The sequence below is a fragment of the Apostichopus japonicus genome, chromosome 15 (assembly GCF_037975245.1).
Source record: "Apostichopus japonicus isolate 1M-3 chromosome 15, ASM3797524v1, whole genome shotgun sequence".
NCBI classification, from domain to species: Eukaryota; Metazoa; Echinodermata; class Holothuroidea; order Aspidochirotida; family Stichopodidae; genus Apostichopus; species Apostichopus japonicus.
Genome location: NC_092575.1, coordinates 18,244,841 through 18,267,737, shown reverse-complemented (window position 1 = coordinate 18,267,737; position 22,897 = coordinate 18,244,841). Strand labels below are relative to the sequence as shown.

The following is a 22,897-nucleotide window of genomic DNA, read 5'->3' as shown; positions in this document are numbered from 1 at the left end:
AGTTTCCTTAACCATGTTATTTTTCACCCTTAACTTTACCTTTCTCCCTTTAAATCTTTTGTTACAGTTATTCCACTTACAACATCTATTCTTTCCACATAGCCTAGCCAATATGCCTCCCATGAAAAACCTTAGTTAACTCCCCTGAAAATGTTAATGTAAGTTGTTCCACTTTTAAGTGGGAGGAAAATAATGTTGTTAGGGGAGGGAACAAATGGCCCCAGGCTAGGCCTACCACCAAATGAAAATGGGAAACCTAGGCTAGCCTACCAAAGCGAAGGCTAGATAGAGATGAGGACAAACTAGCCTATCCTAGGCTTCTTATACAAGCAAGGGTACTTTGTAAAATGAAATTCTCAAGCAATTAGGCCTAGCTCTGTGGTCTAATTGATGTTAGTGATGGTTCAAGTATGGAGAAAACTCTCCATGAAAGCTGATGTTACCTAGCGTAGGCAACTAAATTGATGTATTAATTTGATCAACTAGCATAATTTTGACCTGAAGCTAGGCTTAACAGTATTGGTCCAACTCTCGGCATATCTTTATCAGATCATAGCCTTCTTTTGATGCCTAAGGCATGATTTTATGGTCTGCAGAACTGTTTCACTGAAACTGATTATTATTAAACCAAATTCAAACTTTGCTAAGTCAACCTCTCATTGTTGAGTAATTGTCTTTAATTTGGTTTTTAATTTGAAAACATTGATTGAAAGTTGTGAGGAACACAACTCATGGTAAACACATGTTAAGAGTATTGAGAGATAAGTACAATATATAGTATCTCTGTCCTTGTTGATATAGAATATTATTACACAGGTGCTAGAAGTCATGGAAGCACATGAGGGTTTACCATGAATATACCAATATGTTGTTGGTACTTGTGTATTGGCTGAAAAGCCAGTTTTCATCTTTGCTAAGTGTACATGTTGTAACTTAAGTGTCGGTCCTTATTTCGCTTGTCAAGTTTCTCGTTTCAAGAATGATGTTTATTTCAGACATTTTTCAATTTTCCAGTTCCTCATGAATGTGCTTGCTAAGTTTGTTTAAACTAGTACATGCTCTCCAAATTGTTTGGCTGATGAAATGTTCTCAAATTGTGTTGAATTCATTCCTTTCAATCAGCTTGACCATGATAGTGAACAATATACATCAAAGGAAGTTTTGGCATTTTACAAAGTACTCCATAGGTTTGATAGCAATGTCTAGTAAGGTTCATTAAAGAGTCATATTGCAAGTATTAAAAATAAACAGGCACTTAGTAACAAATAGAGGTACAGTTTATTCATGTTTGTAAACATTCATCATAAAGGTATCTGCATACGCAAACAGGAAGATGATCTTATGTAAAACTACTTTTAAAAAAATACTAAAATTTATTTCACACCAAAGGTATATATATACTGTACATATTGCTTTGATATTTGTCTTTACAGCATTGCATTGGCCACACTGATTCACGAGGAGACTCCATGAACTGTGACTGTAACATCCTGCTGGAGGTCTGAGACATTGAAGATTCTGTAATGCTTCCGTTTGGGTATGCAGTTTACTATAGTAACACAGAAATATTTAAGCTCTGGTATTTGTTTCGTTTATTTCTGCCATTAAACCACAATCATATACATTTGTTTATACATAGTTAAATCAATGAGGCAGCAGTCAGGATTGTTTAGGTAGTCAGGGGAGGAAGGGAGAGAGTGTATAAAAATGAGTCTAGTTGCAATGTCTATCTGCTTTCCAATATATGAAATCTTATCTTTTACAATACTGTCTCAGGTGAAAGAAGAAGATGAAGAAAATTGAAGGAAAATTGTGAGTCTTGGATGTCTGTAATGAAGCTGGATCAGGTTTAGAACAAGTGGTTGAAAGATCATAAACTCCACCAAATATGAGAAGATCCTTCAAGCCTGTCCTCTACAGAGAGATCTGGAAGTGTTATCTGGAGGTGATTTAACATAAATTGGAGAAAAAGTAAGATTCAAGGAAAACATCAGTGTGAGCCAGTATCATGAACATCAGTCTTGTCCTCTCAACAGTTGATTGTTGTCAAGATCATTGCTAAATGTAGGAGACACGGTGCCTTAGCCTGTTGGAACCAGTCGGTATTTGGTGTGGTCTGTTTTTGTGCTAAATGTATGAGACACGGTGCCTTAGCCTATTGAAAAAAGTCGGTAATTGGTGTGGTCTGTTTTTGTGCTAATTGTATGAGACACGGTGCCTTAGCCTGTTGGAACCAGTTGGTATTTGGTGTGGTCAGTTTTTGTGCTAAATGTACGAGACACGGTGCCTTAGCCTGTTGGAACCAGTTGGTATTTGGTGTGGTCAGTTTTTGTGCTAAATGTACGAGACACGGTGCCTTAGCCTGTTGGAACCAGTGGGTATTTGGTGTTGTCTGTTTTTGTGCTAAGTGTACGAGACACAGTGCCTTAGCCTGTTGGAACCAGTGGGTATTTGGTGTGTTCTTGTTTTTGTGCTAAATGTATGCGACATGGTGCCTTAGCCTGTTGGAACCAGTTGGTATTTGATGTTGTTTTTTTTTGTGCTAAACTACTATTCTTACAGAAAGGCTGAACAAGTTCCATGATATAGTTTGAACAGAGTGACACATTCCACTCATTCCAAGCAACCATGACAACATCAAAATGAAGCTAATTGGTTTCTTAGTTTATTGGCATGAGATGCTAATTAATGTAGTCTGTTTTTGTGCTAAATTATTGAGACATGGTGCCTTAGTTTATTGGTATTAGTTTTTAATTAGAAATGTAGGAGACATTTTTGTGCTAAATGTATAAGACCTCAGCCTTAGCCTATTGGAACCAGTCGGTAATTGGTGTGGTGTGTTTGTATTTAATTGATAAGTTCTGCCTTAGTTTATTGATATGAGTTGCTAATTAGTGTGGTCTGTTTTGTGCTAAATTAATGAAACCTGTTGCCTTAGTTTGTTGGAATGAATTTGTAATAAGTATTTTGGTTGTCTAAAATTAATAAGACATTGTACCTAGTTTGATGGAGCGATTTGGTATTTAGTGAGGTCTTTTTTGAGAGTTGTTCAAACCAGTGTCCAATAACTTTGATCTGACCATAAAATTCCATTTCTTTAACAAATTGCCCCTCTAGAAGAGTATACATGTTTTGTGTCACGGCTGACAGTTTGGTTGTTAACAGGGTTTGACTTTTTTACTTTTGCTGTTACTTTGTGACTAATTTGTTTTGTATTCCTCTCCTTTCATCAGAGATCTGTGGCCTATGTTGCTCATCAAGCTTGGATCCAAAATGATACTGTGAGAGGAAACGTTCTGTTTGGTAAAGATCTCAACTCCACCAAATACGAGAAGATCCTTCAAGCTTGTCCTCTACAGAGATATCTGGAAGTGTTATCTGGAGGTGATTTAACAGAAATTGGAGAAAAATTAAGTTTCAAGGGAAACATCAGTGTAAGCCAGTATCATGAACATCAGTCTTGTCCTCTCAACAGTTGCTTGTAAAGATCAGTGCTAAATGTACGAGACATGGTGCCTTAGCCTGTTGGAACCAGTCGGTACTTTGGTGTGGTCTGTTTCGTGATAAATTAAAGAGACATTGTGCCTTAGTTTGGTGGAATGAGTAGCTAATTAGTGTGGTCTGTTTGTGCTCAATTGAAGAGGAGTACTGTGATAATTTGTTGGTAGTTAGTGTGTTTGTATTAAATTTATAAGTTTTGCCTTAGTTTATTGATATGATTTGCTAAGTAGTGTGGTCTGTTTTGTGCTAAATTAATGAGACCTGGTGCCTTAGTTTGTTGGAATCATTTTGTAATTAGTAATTTGGTTGTCTTAAATTGATGATTGTTGCCTTAGATTGTTGGAAAGAGTTGCCAATTAGTGTGGTCTGGGTTGTAAATTAAAAAGACAGTTGATTGTTGTCAAGATCAGAAAACTCAAAGATGACTCAAGAAAACCCATTTGATGGAAAAACACCAGCTAAGCTGGAAAGCTGCAATATACAGTCGAGGTTAGTCATAAGAAAGAAAGGTTCATAAAAATGTAATATATATTTAATTATGTTTCCACCAGTAAAGTTTCAATCACAGTCTAAACTTTGTTGGAATTAGTTGCTAATTAGTGTTTAATGTTTTGTGCTAAATGTACGAGACTTACTTTGAAGAAAACTGGCTATTTCTTGTGCATTCCTCTCCTTTCCCTAGGGTTCTGTGGACTATATTGGTCAACAGTTAGCTTTTTGACATAGCGCCACCCCATCATCCTTCACTCTATGACTTACCCACCATTTACAAAACGTACGCGTCCTTGGATACCAACACAACGCTGCCGAGTACACTTTCGATTCATAGTGTGTCTCTTCAAAAGGAGTTCCTATTCTTTCCGTCCGCCGTCTTAGGCTAGATACTAATTCTTCCTGGTAAGTGAAGTTTATGATCAATTTCATTGTATAGAAGCCATTTAAAACCCGTAGGGAGGGGCTGTTTTGCCAATATGACAACTCCTTACCCACCTATAACCGCCCCCCTAGTCGAAAACCTAAACCTATCTGATTTTGACATAGACATTAATGACTGGATCCCTGTACAAAAATAGCAGAAAAAGACAACGTCCAATCTACGTTGAAATAAACCCATCTCCTAACTCCAAACCAACCACCAAAAAGTCCGCTCAAACAATCATTGTATCAGGAATCTTACCAGAACTATCAAAAAACCCAATAAACACTTGCTAAACTAATCAATGAAGAAAAACCAAATGCCATGATCTCAAATATAAACCGTCTTCGTAATAACAACATCCTAATCACCCCCATGACCCTAAATCTGCAAATATCCTCCTGAAACCATGGACTCAAAAGACTAAACTAGGCAACCCCAAACCAAGAATCCCCCAAAAAGTATGACAAAGAAACTTCTAGTAGCCTGTGGCATAAACCCTGAAATTCAAATCAAAGATTTTGAACAAGAACTCAAAGACTAAGAATACACCCCAATACAAACTAAAAGACTCATTAGTCATGCCACAAACAATACAACTTGGAAAGTAAAATGACGTTTGAAGAACAAGAGCCTCAACAATCCCTAATCAAACAAGGTTTCTACTTAGGATACTCTAAACACAAAACAGAAGAACACCACGAACCCCCCAAAATCACTCAATGTTTCAAATGTCAACTTTTTGGACACACCCACCATACTTGCAAAAATCAAACCAGATGTCTCAGATGTGGCAAAAACCACAGAGTTAAAGACTGTCCCAAACCAAAAGAAAACCCAAAATGTGCCAATTGCTCAGGGACTCATGTCGCCCTTTACAAAGGATGCCCAAAATTTAAAGAAGCTAAAACTGAAGCTAATAACAAACAACAAGAACAAAGAACCTACGCGAATATAACCAATTTTACCCCTAAATTTGAAATAACAAATAAAATCGTCACTGAAAAAAAAAACTTAATATCGCAACCTTTGTAATTGAATTAGTACAATACACATTCCAAAAAGCCAACATTAATATTAAATCTGACGACCTTGCCAGTTACGCCACCGTGTTAGCACTAAAACACCTAAACTTAAATATCCCAGAAACTGTAATTATGGAACGTCTCCACCATCCTTCAATATTTAGCCCTCCTCAATCACCTACATGACAAGCACACTCCCTCCTTCGGTCAAGTTCCTCCACCTAAACATCAACAGTATCCTTCCAAAATTAAGCCTCCTACTTAGTATATTCGCCAACCACTCCCCGTATATCATTTCGTTAAACGAAACTAAACTAAATACAAATTCCCACCTTAGCATCCCTGGTTACCAAACTTTCAGACACGATATCTCTCGATCTATGGGATGAGTACTTATTGCTGAAAAACACAACCTCAAAGCCACCCACCTCCCAAACAAACCCAAACAATTGAAATTGTACTCGAAAGAGACAATAAACCTCTCCACATTATTAGCTATTATAGTCCCCAAATGAGCCCATATCCACAATCAAAAAAAGTTCTAATAAAAATACAATACTACTAGGAGATTTAAATGCCCACCACATCATTTTTGGTAGCACCAAAATATCTGAAAAAGGCATATCCCTCTTAGAAATATGTGATAAACACAACTTAACGATAATTAACCAAAATACCAAAACTAGGATAAACCCAATAAACAATAATACTGAACTACTTGACTACGCCATAACCTCAAACCACCTTGCAACTAAAACTCATTCGATTCAAATCCTAGAAGATGACCTAATCAGTGACCATTTTCCACTCCTTTTTGAGCTAGACATAAACCTCAGTCGCATCCAAAATAACGAATTAACGTATAATTACAATAAAACAGACTGGACATCATTTAAAACGGGATCATAACAAACAACACTATTGCCAATTACCACAACAACAAGCTAAATTACATCGGCATATATTGTGACAGCATTGCCCAACATATCTTTAATACCTTCAAAAAACACTGCCCCTTAAAAACAAAACAGAAATCCAAAACTAAATAGGAATATTCTTACACTAAATAAATCAGATGTCGACTACATAGAACCTATATGATCTCCCCAGATCCAACTCTAAAAACCTAAATTAACCAACTTAAAAAACAAATAAATAGACAAATATCGGCGGTCAACCAAAACCGAGTCCAAAACAAATGCGATTAAATCATTAATGACAAAAACCCAAAACACTTTTGGAAAAATTTAAAAAATATCATAAACCCATTACAACCCAAACACAGGTAATACAGAGGAATGCCTTAGAGATAAAGTAGGTAACCTCATCACAAAAACTTAAGACCAAATAAGCTTAGTGAATCATACTTAAAAACTATATTCAATATCTTAGATCGCCCTCCATACGATAACAGATTCCAACACAAAATAGACCGTACAATTATCTGTAATGCAACAAGCTTTATCCCCAACTTCTAAGGATGTCTCAACAAAAACATCCCTCACTCAAAGAAATAGATATAAATGATTGGTATAGTGCCACTGAATATGCAGAAATGCCTCCTCCCCTGGTCTTGACAACATAAATGACCTAATGCTAAAAGATTCCCCTCCGTCGGCCTCCTATATTCATTAACTCTCATATTTTCCCATTATTTAACAAACTCCTTAGACTGGGTCATTTCCCAACCCTGTGGAAATCCGCCAAAATGATTTTAATACCGAAACTAAGTAAAGACACACCAAAATTCAAAACTATCAACCAATTAGTCTCCTACCAGCCTTAGGTAAGATTTTCGAAAGAATTATAGATAACCGCACCAGAAACCACCTTGAGCAAATTAATCACTTTGCCCGTATCAATCAGGCTAATTCCGGGCACACAAATCTACAATAAACCAAACTTTCCACCTTTCCAAAGAAATTCCCATCGGCTTCATAAAAAAACATGATACCACTGCCCTCTTTCTTGATGCCGAAAAGGCGTTCGACAAAACTTGGCACAACGGCATAAGAATTTAACTACTTAACTTTAATCTCCCCTCCAATTACACCAGACTTCTTTCCTCTTTCCTTAGTGAGCGCAATGCCAAAATATGCTACAAAAATCAACAATCAAAACCTTTTCCACTTGGTGCAGGTACTCCACAGGGCGCTGTTCTCAGCCCCCTCCCCTGCACCCTATTTGTTAATGATTTAAACATCCCCGCTCTATCTAAATGCAACTATAGTCAGTACACTGACGACATAGCCATTTGGAGCACCAGTAAAAATATCTATATGACGGAACTAAATATTAAAAGAGCAATTACACATCTCAAAAATTGGTGCTTCGATGTGGAGAACAAAAATATATCCCCCAAATCTAACCTAGCCAATTTCTCCATAATAAACTCAAAATACCATAACCATATTTCCAAAATTAATCTTTTCAACACCTCAATAACTGCTACTCCTAATGCAACCTTCCTTGGTACCACTTTCGATAGCAAATTATCGTTTAATCTACTTTGAAACAGAACTGCAGGACGCTGCTGGTTCCAACTTAAATCCATTCAAATCCTCTCACACAAATATAACTTCCCTCCGAAAACAATTATCCAAATCTATAAATCCAAAGTAAAAATGATTCTCAGTTACGGGAGCATCTCCCTGCTTACCATCTCTAATCCCAATAAACAAATTTTAAACAGAATCCACACCACAGCTTATCGACTCGCACTCAAAATCCCTACCTATATTGCTACTTTGTACGTTCTCCGTACAGGAAACACAAAATCTACTTTCACCCGACTTGAAGAATTCAACACCAAGTTATACAAAAACAACCTCGAGAACGACCCTTTGATTGACCTCCCCCTGAAATACAAAGTCGCAACAACTCACTACCCCAAAACCAAACCCTTTCTGTATTCACAATTGTTACTACAATTGTCTCATTCCATTAAAAAAATCCTTTCCTAAATGGTTCTAGGCCCAAGTATACTTATATATACAGATTATATTGTTACCAAACAATAGAAACCAAAACCACTCCCTACCCAAACAATAGAAACCACTCCGTCTCCACAATTCTCAGTACTTAAAAAATTCCTCTCCTTTAGAAATCCCTCCCTAATTGACTCTTCGACTCTGACCTCGGGTATGATTATGGCTATCCTGTCCAATGTAAATATATAAGACTTCATTTACCAGCAATTCACTGACTGAACATAGACAACCTTTCCAAGAAAAAAAAAAAAAAAATGTCTATTCTATAAAAACAAACTTATTATCCCCCCGTAGGACCTCTCGCCAGATCGACCAGGGGTTAAACTCCTTTTGATTTGATATCAACAACAACAAAAACAAAACTTTTACTCGAATTAAAAAAAAAGGTAACTAATTTCATTTATTTCATTTCATTTATTGATTTTTGTTCTATTTTAACATAAGTATGACATATGACATAGAAGGAGATAAGAAACAAAACTTGTGAAAGGAAGTGTACTAAAAAAACCTATAGGGCTTGTCGGGTAGTGACACTTCCTATAAACTTAATGTGGAAGACATCATGATTAGATTTTAGTTTCTTTTAATCAATAGGTCGAGGTAGAGGAATTGGACACTCTTGCACAAGATATCAACGGCTTGAAGTACTCTGCTCAGGTGGCCTCCATTCTAGGTATGTACTTAATAATAATATAATAATAATCATAATAATAATATTCAATTTACTGTGTTTGGAAAGAAACTTTTTGCTGCTTTGGATGAAGATTAAGGATTCTTGTTTTTCAAAAGGCAAAATGCAAGATGGACTATATATGAAAGGATGAATACCAAAAAATTAAGAAAAGAAATTGGGTGGGGGGGGAGGGGGAATCAGGCAGAGACCATCATGTTACTACCCTGTTAATTTTGTGTAGGACCCTGGTTAATTTAAAAGGAAGAAATCCCTTTAGTACCCTTGAGTTTCTGAAAGGTTTCTTCTTTGGGATAACGGTGGAGAGACATATCGATGTTCTCTTTTGGGTCTGATCGTCAGGAAAATGCAGATTAAACCGCCGTGTCCATTTGGAACCTGGGAATTGAACCCTGTTACTGGAACATATGTATTCCATCAGAGCATAGACAATGATTCAGAGAAATATGGCCTTTATATTAATAATCTGTTGTTTTCTTTCCCAAATTTTTCTCTTTGGTTAAACAATGAGTGAAAAGATTCATTCTGTTGGAAGCAGCACCGCCCCTTTTCACACCTTTTTTTTTGGGGGGGGGGGGGGAAAGAGACCTATTAGCCCTTAGGGTCTGAAAATATTACAATAGGATTATTGTGGTGGACAGGACAGACAACAGTTATTTTTGCTTGTAGCTGAATGTATGATGTCCAGGGATCACAAGGAAGTATCAAAAGCCCGATCAAAACTGCCGTTTTTTGTACTATCGAAATTTGTCAGAATAAAGAAATTGAAAGCCAAAATATAAAGAGTTTATCTGGCCTTGTAGACTGCGATTGAACCAGTCTCTGTCATCTACAAATAATAGAAAGTGGGTATCCATTTCTGTTTGTGACAGCAATAACAAAAAATGACTGCAAATTAACAAGTTTTTGTAAACTTTCTCTATTCAGGGATTCAAATCCCAAATTCCACTCGAATATACCCCCCCTACTTATGAACTGTCACGTAGCTCAAGATGACAAACTTACTACAAAGATGAGAATAGGCCTTAGGTGGTTCCTAATTCAATGACGTTTCTCACAGTTAATTGAATTGACTTCCCCCACCCTCCGGATTATCCTCACCCATAGAAAATACCCTCCACCCAAGAATACTTTAAAAAAAAAACCATGGCTTACCAAGAACCTCTCTGCGTTCATTTTTCAGATTCCAATGAACCTTCCATCAGCAAAGGAATGGCGCAACTAGGTCTGAAGGACAATTGACCGCTGGGGGAATGGCTTGACTGGTACAACGCCAACCAGCCGGACCTGGCCGCCAAGCCCAACTTCACTACATTTCCACTGGACTTTAAGCCGTCACCGTGCAAACCGCTCTTCTTTGACATAGCTCTGAACCATATAGAGTTACCCTCCTTGGACGAGAAACTGGAACAGAATAAATCATCCCCCCAGGGGGGTCTGGGTGGGTTTCTGCGTGGATGGTGGAGTGGGGGTGAAAAGTAACTCTCGATTTGCCACGATGTCGGAAAAAGGATTTCGGAAAAAAGGTCTTTTGTATACATAAGCCGGTAGTATTTGGGAGGGCTCTCACTCTTCTCCTGCATGTGCTGTAATCATCTTTTATTTAAGTTTTGATTTCATTTGTTTTTTTTTTAGTATAGAAAACTACACCTTGTTGCAATGCAAACACAAAGATGGGGGAAGGCCAAAAAGAATAACACTCACTTCTTTAACGTGGCTTGGCAAACAAAATTTGAAGATTATTCAAAATGGGAATTGGAATTTTATATATTTTGGATTTGGTGTTTGTGTGTTTATCTTGTTTAGAGAAAAAGAAGAAAAAAGCAGCATCTTTATTTGATGGGGCTTTAAAGTTTTAAAAATGGGTTTCGGGTGTTGATTTCTTGGTCTACAAACATTGTGGTGCTTGACTGACTGACACTTTATGGGGGGATGTTAAGGTGACTGAATTTGATATTGGCAGGAGTTATGGATGATAGTTGTCAGGACCAGGGGTGGGGGGGGGGTGGGTGGTGAGGCGAAGGATAGAGAAGGAGAAATGAAAGTGTTGAAAGTGAAGAGGGAGAATCTTTGAATTGAATTTTCAGTTTGCAGCAGCACAGGTTTACTGCATGAAAAGGCTATATTTAAAGAAACTTATATACTCAATAATTCAATAATAATAATAATTCATACTCAATAATATTATACTCAATAATGCACTCTTCGTGTATATAATTTGGGGTGTGGTAGTCGGAGTGGGGGGGGGGGGTGTGTGTGATTGAGACAGCAATGAAAGGGAGCAACCTTTCCTAATTTATGTTGTTTGTGCTATGGTAGTATTGTTTCCTTTTTCAAACTGGAGGGCAAAAAATGTAAAAATTAAGTTATCTAAAATTAATTCAAAATCAGGTTTAGTTAATAAAGGAAAGTTAAAGAAAATTTTATTGATGGTAGCCGGGGTGCCATGGTATTGTAAACTCAATAATCAATCAGCCATGGAAGGCCAACTCCTTTTTGTTGGGAACTTGTTGTCAAGCAAACCTATGGATTCAAGCCCTGTCTGGCTAAAGTAAGATGGGGTTATTATTTTATCTAGGAGAAATCAATTCTTTTTCCCCTCATGTTGAAATGGTCTTCCAAATGTTTAAAAAAAAATGTCCAAAAAGAATGTACCGGTGTGAATTGGATAGCCACCTGGTGTGAAGTAAAAAGGCCATAGGCTTATCCCATATGTACATGTGACTGCTTAGTATCATTAAATAACTGCCCTCCAGACTGATATTATAAATAATAGACACATTATAGAAAATAACTCTCTCTTGTCACCCAACCATCTCAATAGTAGATGCAGGTATCACTAAGAATGTTTATGAAATATGTATTGCATGTTTTGATTAGTATTTGCATAATAATTTGATGAGGGATAATCTGTTTCTGGACAGGTAGTTGAAGGGTATTAACTGTGGTGGGAGGGATGAAGGTATATCCTGTCCATGAACTGATTTGTCATTAAAAAAAAGAAGTTATTTCAAAGTATCACTCTTTGTTCTTGTTTTTTTTTTCCTTCCTTTTACATGAGTATTGTAAAAGGAAAAGCAGAGGTTGAGTTTGAGCCATGGACCTTGAGATGCAAAAGCAAAAGTCTTTACCACTAGACCATTAGGTGGGCCTCTGGTTTTGAAAGCTTTACAAATATTTAAAGATCCTGCTGTTTGGACTGTTTTTATAAAACATTTTCTCCACTACTCCTCCCCCTGACTGCCGATTAGCTAGTCAGGGGGGAGGGGTGGCGGCAAACTCCACTTGTCCGCGCGTGAACCTTGTCAGGGGGGGGGCGGCGGCGAGCTCCACTTGTCCGCGCCTTTACCTTGTCAGGGGGAGGGGGCGGCGACCTCACCTTGTCCACACCTTCACCCCCTCTCACCTCTCACCTTGGTACTCACCTTACCCACCTGTCAGGAGGAGGGGGCCGCCCGCCTTCGGGATTCACCTTATCCACTTGTCAGAACTCCTTTTGCAAATACTCACCTGGGACTTGAACCGATGCAATCCAAACCAATCACTTACTGAATGATGGAATAACCAATTACACCATTTCGGTTCCCTCTGGAGAAACTTCGTTTCTTATATTTATACTTCCACTCCCTCCAGAGGGTAGAAAAGTAAAAGGCTCTGTCTGGGAATCGAACCGGAGACATGGAGTTTGTCTGTCTCTCCAGTCCAGAGCACTACCAACTGCGCCACTAGAACTGTTGAGAATTAATGCTCGTTTCTAATATTTAAACTTCAGAGTCCAGAATGGAATCAGTAAAAGAGCAAAAATATAAAATGCTTTGTCTGGGGTTCGAACCAGAGACATGGAGTTTGTCTGTCTCTCAAGTCCAGAGCACTACCATCTGCGCCACTAGAACTGTTGAGAATTAATGCTCGTTTCTAATATTTAAACTTCATAGTCCAGAATGAAATCAGTAAAAGAGCAAAATATAAAATGCTCTGCCTGGGGTTCGAACCGGAGACATGGAGTTTGTATGTCTCTCCAGTCCAGAGCACTACCAACTGCGCCACTAGAACTGTTGAGAATTAATGCTCGTTTCTAATATTTAAACTTCAAAGTGCAAAATGAAATCAGTAAAAGAGCAAAATATAAAATGTTCTGTCTGGGGTTCGAACAGGAGACATGGAGTTTGTCTGTCTCTCCAGTCCAGAGCACTACCAACTGCGCCACTAGAACTGTTGAGAATTAATGCTCGTTTCTAATATTTAAACTTCAAAGTCCAGAATGGAATCAGTAAAAGAGCAAAAATATAAAATGCTCTGTCTGGGGTTCGAACCGGAGACATGGAGTTTGTCTGTCTCTCCAGTCCAGAGCACTACCAACTGCGCCACGAGAACTGTTGAGATTTAATACTCGTTTCTAATATTTAATCTTTACAACATTAGAAGGCAAATAAATAGAAAATCAAATGCATCCTCTGGTGTTTGAATTCAAGACAAGGAGTATGTCTCATTTTTTTTTCAGTTTATTGACAATTTCATTGTACAAAACAATAATAAATATGCAAAATTATACAACATAACAACTTCGCCACAGTAACTGTTAATTGAGAAATGATAGGCTTTTCTAATATTTTAACTGCAAAATGAGGAAAAGAAATACCAAAACAATACATCCTCTGGGAGTTGAATTCTAGACAGAGAGTTTGTCTTACTTTCTAAGTACATAACACTAACCACAGTAACTGTTTAGAAATAATTAGTAGTTATTTGATTTGATTTATTTTGTTTTTTTTTTTCACGTGCAAATATACAATGTGAAAGGAAGTCTTCTATAAAGCATACAATAGCTTAACAATGTAGAAGACTGGTCAGAAAAGCATTACTTGGACAATTGCTTCCCATCTAGCAAAAACATATCCCTAACAAACAGCAAACCGGCGTCGTAAAAGCTTTTTGTCATAAACAATGGTATTATCAATTCTAATAAAATTATTGGATTTGCACACCCAATTTCCGATGGTTTTCTTAAAGGTAGCTAAGCTTACTCAAAACCATACAAATTTGTCCAATGAAGGTATTTTTAAATACAGGAAATATCCTGGTCATGAAAATTATAATTAAAAAGCAACTCTTTACCGGACGGCGACAGAGAGGAATGAAATAAAAGAGCTTCCAATACCCCGTGTTGGCATTATTACAATAACGCTTGATCCAAGAGGTTTTGAGAGCACCAACAAAGCTGTGAACATATATTATTTTTAAACCCCCCTTTTCAATGGAGTTATACATAGTAATTTTCCTTACTTTATCAGTTTTCCCGTTCGAAATAAATCAAAAATAGTACTTTGGATCTTATCAATAAAATCTTTTGGAGGGCTATGCAGATTCCTTTGGGACCACGTATCTCCCGCACGGAAGCAGATATGGACCTGGGAGTTGCAAATTTGGGCTCCTGGGCATCGGTTACCCCCTGTTACGTCATTTGGGCGAAATCGATTTTGGATCGATTTTTGGCAAAACTGCAAATCAGGTTTTATGCCCCCACGCCCCAACACAGCACCTAATTCCAAAATAAACTTCAGATTCGTAATCAGCGTGTCGCGAACTACCAGAAAAGATACACATCGCTTTTGCGACAATTTTTTTTCACCTCAAAGAAAAGTAATACCGAAAAACTTTTACGACGAACAAAGGTTATAAAACCTTTTGTTGTCCCTAAAAGTTTTTCGGTTTTCTATTGTTCCTCTGAAGTTGCAAACTGAGAGTCATAAGAGGGTGCTCGACGCATCTTGCCAGTGATACGTGATTTCAAAGCAGTCAAATCAAACCTTTGTTTGTCATCTTGAGTTTTATCTTGACATTTATGAATAAATGGGTCAATTTTGGCAAAAAACTGCAAGAGGTACGTACCCCTTACGGTTTTTTTAGGTGAAAAAACATTTTGTCGCAAAGGCGATAAATGTGTATCTTTTCTGGTAGTTCGCGACACGCTGATTACGAATCTGAAGTTTATTTTGGAATTGAGTGTTGTGTGGGGGCGTGCGGGGGGGGGGGGCAAAAAAACCTGATATATGATTTATGAAAAACTGTAGAAATCATAGGCCTATAAACAACAAGACTTTCCCGGTCAGATAATTACACGAAATTTGTGTATAACAAAGACAAGGGTGTCTTCTACTCCACGTCTTATTTCAGTGTTGATGGGTGTTTCAGAGAGGACAAGAGAGGGGGCTGAAAAGAGGGGTTTTTCAAAATTGTGCACTTATAAAGAATACGTATTTCTATCGGGTCTTTTGCAGTGTCGGAGCTAGGGGTATTGGTCGAGGGGGACGAGGATGGTCTGTAGGGGCGCTTTCGACACTATCTAAGCGGAGCGCCACCACGGGTTGGCGCGGAGCGTACAGAAATTTTTGAATAAAGATGCTCCCTAGATCGCCGGAAATGACCCTTTCCGGACCTTGCTAATATGCAGATAAATGAAGAATAAATAGGTGTCATCGCAAAAAAATGTGACAAATGTCAATAGGTAGATGAGAGCGCATTAAAAACGTCAATAATCGCATATAAATAAAAAGTGGTAAAAAGCTGAAAAGGGCGCCAGAGTCCATTTGAGTCCGTCAGGGGGGGCATCCACCCCCTGACTGTATGGACGCTCCGCCACTGCCAGATAGACCACCCCAACCCCCCTCCCCTTTCCATGGTACGCCATTTGACGCAAGAATAACACACCCTCAATGCAACCTATAGCTAATGGACACTTTCGTGGTATGATTCTTCTCCCCCAAATGAGCCCATATCCACCGATATAATAAAAAAAATGTTCTAATAAAAATAAAAAAACTCCTAGTAAATGCCCACCACATTATTTTTTTCTGAAAAAGGCAAGTCTCTCTTAGAAATATGTGATAAATACAACTTAACGATAATTAACCAAAATACTAAACCTATGATGAACCCAATAAACAATATTACAGAACTACTTGACTACCCATATAACCTCAAATCACCTCGCAACTAAAACACATTCGATACAAATCCTAGAAGATGACTAAATCAGTGACCATTTTCCACTCGTTTTTGAGCTAGACATAAACCTCAACTGCATACCAAATAACGAATTGACGTATAATTACAATAAAACAGACTCCCAAAATACAACGACCAAAACAACGAGCTAAATTACATCGACAATTACTGTGACAGCGTTGCCCATCATATCTTATATACTTTCAAAAGACACTGTCCCTTAAAAACAAAACATAAAACGAAAAATTAATAAGTATATTCTTACACTTATGAAACTCAGACGTCGCCTACGTAGAACTTATATCATCTCCCGAGACCCAACTCTAAAATCCCAAATTAACCAACTTAAATAGCAATAAACAGACAAATATTGGCGGATGAACAAAACCGCGTCCAAAACAACTGCGATTTAATCATTAATGATAAAAACCCGAAACACTTTTGGAAAATTTAAAAAAAAAAATCATTAACCCCATTACAACCCCAAACACAGGTAAAACAGACCAAGGCCTTAGAGATAACGTAGGTATAACCTCATCACAAAAACTCAAGACCAAATAAATCTAATTGAATCGTACTTTAAAAGTATATTCAATATCTACGATGGCCCCCCATACGATATCAGCTGTAAACACGAAATAGACCGTACAATTATCAGTAATGCAACCAGCTTTAACACCAACCCATTAGGATGTCTCAACAAAAAACATCCCTCTGCTCAATAAAATAGATATCAACAATTGGTATAGTGTCACTAAAACATGCATCCTCCACTGGTCCTGACAACATAAATGACCAAATGCCTAAAAACTCCCCTCCGATATTCATAACTCTCATATTTTCCCACTATTTAACGAACTCCTTAGACTGGGTTATTTCCCAATTCCCATGGAAATCCGCCAAAAAGATTTTAATACCGAAACTAAGTAAAGACCGCACCAAAATTCAAAACTATCGACCAGTTAGTCTCCTCCCAGCCTTAGGTAAGATTTTCGAAAGAATTATAAATAACCGCACCATAACCCACCTAGAGCAAATTAATCACCTTTCCCCGTATCAATCGGGCTAATTCCGCGCACACAAATCTACACTAAACCAAACTTTCTGCTTATCTTATTTTTTTTAGCCTCTGAAGAAGATCCTGCTAGGATCGAAACTTTTACACATTCTATTACACAGGCTCTCTAGTGGATAAGCAGTTTGCTAACAGTTTCATTCTGCTTATCTTTTAGGCAGAACAAAGGTTTGTGAATCCTTTGTTCGTTTTAAAAGTTTTTTCGGGTTTCTATTGTTCCTCTGAAGTTGCAAACTGACCAAAAAGAGGCCGATAGAGAGCGCTCGACGCATCTTGCCAGTCATACGTTATTTCAAAGCAGTCAAATCAAACCTTTCTTATTCATAAATGTTCTCCATTTTCACGGTGTTGTTTCCTCGGAAATTGTATAATAAGCGATAGAAGTGTTCAATGTTTTAATCGTAATTTTTTCTTCAAAAATGGAACGGAGGGTGATAAAATACTGCCTGATACTGTTGTTTTAACTGGTTGTTGTATATTAATAGTTTTCAACCGCTCCGCGACATGAGCTATGCAGATTAAGGAAACGTTGCCTTGACCATTTCTTTAGCAACAAGGCAATCAAAAGAATTAAGATCTTTTAAGGACTCAAAATGTAGAATTTATATTCCAAAATGTTTCAATACCCAGAGAGAACAGTCTTCCTATGTGATATAAAGACATACAGATGCTCTATGTATGAGCACATGGACATATTCTTTGATCAATTTGAGCAAGAAAAGCAGCTCTGCCACCCCTTTAATAATTAATGAGTAACATGACATTGTTTTATTTTCACTATGAAACATTTTCACAAGTTACTGCCAAACCTAGAGTCATGTAGTAAAATCACTGAAAATAATGCCAATGTTGAGACCATTTGAAATATGAAGTTCAATAAAGGTGTACGTTTTGAGTTATCCTGTACAGCATTTTGAACATCACCCTCCGTTCTACTTTGAAGAAAAAATTAGCATTATTTCTCAACAGTTGCTGTGACGCAGTGGTTAGCAAGGGCGTAGGAACCGGGGGCTGGGCTGGATCTAACTGCGCCAAAGTTCAATACAGGGGAACTTGAAATGCAGCTATTGCTCAAGACAAATTGGTGGGGACACGGTATATCATGTCCCCACTACTGAAAAAGTTGATGGGGACGCGTCCCGCTGTCCCCACCAGGATCTGCGCCCATGGTTTGAAGGCTGTTCATCCTGGAACGCCATTTTCATGCTCACTTATATGATGTGATATCTGCTGTTTGCTTAACAAATTCGAATAATTGAAATGAGACTGAAATAAATAACTTTGATCTGTTTATTGTGCAATTCCCCACATTCTTTTCATTTCGAAAGACGCACAGTTTCAAGTTCAGTACACTGAAGGTTTCGATTCTCTATCTGTTCAGTTTAGGTAAGATCTTGGGATATTCATCCCTAGATATCGCTGGAAATCCATACAGCACAGTGTTCTTGGGATTTCTTGGGCCTGATCTTGGGAAATCGCAAAATCGGGAGTGGTTACACGCCATTTAGGTAAGTGCACGTATGGCAAGCCGTTTTAACATTTACCTCGCAATTCGACTTAAGTCGAATACATTTCACTTAAGTGGAATTCAATATCACTTAAGCAGAATACTATTTAACTTACGTGGAATTCTATTTCACTTAAGTGGAATACCATTCCACTTAAGCTTAATTGTATTTTACTTAAGCTGAATTCATCAACTTGTCACTGCATATCTTACTTAAGCTAAATCTATTTCACTTAAGTGGAATTATATTTCACTTAAGTGGAAATGCATTTCACGTAAGTGGAATTGTATTCTACTTAAGTGGAATACAATTCCACTGAAGTGGAATGTCCTTTCTATTTCACTTAAGTGGAATACAATTCCACTTAAGTGGAAATGCATTCCATTTAAGTGAAATGTGATTGGATAGTCTATTTCACTTAAGTGGAATGTGATTGGCTAGTCTATTCCACTTAAGTGGAATGTGACTGGCTAGTACATTCAACGCCAAACTTTGCCCATGCCTTTGCGCGCCATTATACACAACTTGCCGCGATACGTACGTGGTGTCGATATGTGCACAATGAATCAGTGGCGGCGGAACCGGGGGGGCTCAGCCCCCCCAATGAAAAAGTTGAGGGGGCAAATGCATGATAAGCCCCCCCAATATTTACCAAGGTTCCGAAACGTGCATCTGCCCATTTTTCAATGCATACTTGTCGATCTGTCCGATGCACACGAATACTATATAGGTGTAATAATTTTAGTAATTGCTGGAGGACCCTCGGCCCGTCCCCTGGCTATAGACCACATTGTCACCCCAACCCGTCTTCACGCCCCGTGAAAAGTGGAAGAAGTTAGTGTGAGTACCGGTAAGCGTAACACAACTTCGTCTTAGGCCAATGACTTGCCTCATTTCAGCCAGTCCTCCAACATCCCCTTACTTAGTGGCAAAGCGTCCATACCTGCATATACAGTCAGGGGCGGATGCCCCCCCCCCCTGACGGACTCAAATGGACTGCTGGCGCCCTTTTCAGCTTTTCACTACTTTTTTACTTATTCGCGATTATTGACTATTTTATTGCGCTCTCATATACCTATTGACATTTGTCATATTCTGTTGGTGTAATTTTCCGACAAATTGGCGATGACACCTATTTATTCTCCGTTTATCTGCAAATTAGTAAGGCCTGAAAGGGTGATTTCCTGCAATCTAGGGAGTGTCTTTACTCAAAAATTTTCTGACCGCGATCCGCGCCAGCCTGTGGTGGCGCTCCGCTTAGATAGTGTCGAAAGCGCCCCTACAGACTATTCTTGCCCCCCCCCCTGACCAATACCCCTAGCTCCGCCACTGCCCTTACTACACTCAAAAACGTCTTTGTGAGTACACTTCGAGTAATAGCTACTCTCTTAAAACACCATCGAATATACAAATTACAATGTTTTTACAGACTTTCGTGTAATCTGAGAAATTGCAGGCTTGAGACCCATATTCTAGGGGTAGGTATTCGAAACATAAAACACTCGGGAAGTGCCGTTTCCGGCCATCTGGGGGTTTGAAAAAACCCAAAATTTTCTTGTACGCTCCGCGCCAACCCATGGTGGCGCTCCGCTTAGATAGTGTCCACACATTAGCCCCCCCAATCATTTTTCCGTTCCGCCGCGCCTGCAATGAATATCGGCTGTCCATCGGGATCCAGCTAGCACTTAACATCCGTGCAAGGTGAGTACGTACGTACCTGACCTGGTACCTGACGAATACCATTACCAAAATAAAGCCATGGCAAATACATTACAAGTGGTTGGAGCTACAGCCGAAAACGCATTGACAAGGGCAAGAGAACGTATTACTTTTTTGGGATTTTGGATGGAATCTTTTATTTCGTCAAAAGTTTCACTATCTAAAAAGTTACGAATACTGCCTATGTTACTTTAACAAGATGTAAGTCGCCTCTGTTGTGCATCATACTGATTGTTCCCCTGTGCAAGTGAGGAAACAACACTTCGAATTGTAACAACAACAATTATTTGATCGCATTCCAGCAATGTTAGATGTGAATCCATGATGTACACGTGCAACGAGGATCGACTACATCATCATATGTGATGAGCAATTGAATGCGTTACGACGAACATTACCCTAAATTGTATTTATATATAAGCCACATATCAACACTTCCACTTAAGTGGAATTGTATTTTACTTAAGCAGAATAGAATTCCACTTAAGTGAAATTGACGCCCAAAAGATATTATTTCACTTAAGTGAAATTGTATTCCACTTAAGTGGAAATGCATTCCACTTAAGTGAAATTGTATTTCACTTAAGTGGAAATGCATTTCACGTAAGTGGAATTGTATTCCACTTAAGTGAAATAGATGGGCTATTTAGCTTAAGTGAAATGTTATTCCACTTAAGTGGAAATGTATTCCACTTAAGTGAAATACAATTCCACTTAAATGGAATGCATTTCCACTAAAGTGAAATACAATTCCACTTAAGTGGGAGGCATTTCCACTTAAGTGAAATAGAAATGTCCATTTCCACTTAAGAGAAATGGAATTCTACTTAAGGGATATTGAATTCCACTTAAGTGGAAACATTTTACTTAAGTGGAATAACATTTTACTTAAGTAGAATGTATTCCACTTAAGTGAATTGTATTCGACTTAAGTCTAATTGCGAGGTAAATGTTAAAAGGGCTTGCCACATGCACGACCTCTAGCATCACTAATACACAGCCCGATCACTAGACTGGTTATCTATCAATGAAGTGGTGTGTTGCCAGATTTTGTCAAGGTTTTGGTACTACAGGCGAAGGTTATTGTTTAAGTTTTGTAACCCATCGGGAAGCGATAAGAGGGGTGGGGCGTAGGGGTTGTGGGGGTGGGTGGTGGGGCATTTTCACGCAGATTGGAACAATCTCAAGAAGTGATAAGTGCATCCCCCTGCCCCCCCCCCCCATGCACTACATGATATTCACAGGAGATGTGCTCAATTCTCCAATCACATGCGGAATTTATTTTAGATTCATTGTATGAGTTACGGTACGAGGTTTAGGGTAACAATTAGCATTCAGGTCGGAGTATAACATTTTATCTCTGGATGGGAGTGTTACATCGAAGGACATATGTCTAGTGCAGTTCGCATATAGATCCTGGTCTAATACCGAAATGCATCATGTTCCCGACGACTTGGTTGAGTTCGAGACCAGCCACAGTTGGTTTCATAGCACAATTGTACAATTGTTTATATATATATATATATGTACATATATATCTATCTATCTATCTATCTATCTATCTATCTATCTATCTATCTATCTATCTATCTATCTATCTATCTATCTATCTATCTATCTATCTATCTATCTATCTATCTATCTATCTATCTATCTATCTATCTATCTATCTATCTATCTATCTATCTATCTATCTATCTATCTATCTATCTATCTATCTATCTATCTATCTATCTATCTATCTATCTATCTATCTATCTATCTATCTATCTATCTATCTATCTATCTATCTATCTATCTATCTATCTATCTATCTATCTATCTATCTATCTATCTATCTATCTATCTATCTATCTATCTATCTATCTATCTATCTATCTATCTATCTATCTATCTATCTATCTATCTATCTATCTATCTATCTATCTATCTATCTATCTATCTATCTATCTATCTATCTATCTATCTATCTATCTATCTATCTATCTATCTATCTATCTATCTATCTATCTATCTATCTATCTATCTATCTATCTATCTATCTATCTATCTATCTATCTATCTATCTATCTATCTATCTATCTATCTATCTATCTATCTATCTATCTATCTATCTATCTATCTATCTATCTATCTATCTATCTATCTATCTATCTATCTATCTATCTATCTATCTATCTATCTATCTATCTATCTATCTATCTATCTATCTATCTATCTATCTATCTATCTATCTATCTATCTATCTATCTATCTATCTATCTATCTATCTATCTATCTATCTATCTATCTATCTATCTATCTATCTATCTATCTATCTATCTATCTATCTATCTATCTATCTATCTATCTATCTATCTATCTATCTATCTATCTATCTATCTATCTATCTATCTATCTATCTATCTATCTATCTATCTATCTATCTATCTATCTATCTATCTATCTATCTATCTATCTATCTATC

General features: G+C 37.7%; 1 protein-coding gene across 14 annotated transcripts in view; it reads left to right on the top strand.

The window, feature by feature from the left end:
- Nucleotides 1-12,147, top strand: part of LOC139980911 (gamma-adducin-like) — a 64,978-nt gene extending 52,831 nt beyond the window's left edge. For 3 of the 14 annotated variants that reach the window (XM_071992951.1, XM_071992949.1, XM_071992947.1), the window contains 6 exons: nucleotides 1,434-1,537; nucleotides 1,777-1,945; nucleotides 3,234-3,434; nucleotides 4,184-4,398; nucleotides 9,027-9,105; nucleotides 10,307-12,129. In XM_071992951.1, coding sequence (XP_071849052.1) covers nucleotides 1,889-1,945; nucleotides 3,234-3,434; nucleotides 4,184-4,222 — 297 coding nt within the window. In that variant the 5' untranslated portion in view covers nucleotides 1,434-1,537; nucleotides 1,777-1,888 and the 3' untranslated portion in view covers nucleotides 4,223-4,398; nucleotides 9,027-9,105; nucleotides 10,307-12,129. Of the gene's footprint in view, nucleotides 1-67; nucleotides 159-1,433; nucleotides 1,538-1,776; nucleotides 1,972-3,233; nucleotides 3,435-4,183; nucleotides 4,399-9,026; nucleotides 9,106-10,306 lie in introns of all 14 variants that reach the window. The other 11 variants (XM_071992952.1, XM_071992948.1, XR_011797729.1 and 8 more) reach the window with 8 other exon arrangements.
- The last annotated feature ends 10,750 nt before the right edge of the window (nucleotides 12,148-22,897 follow it).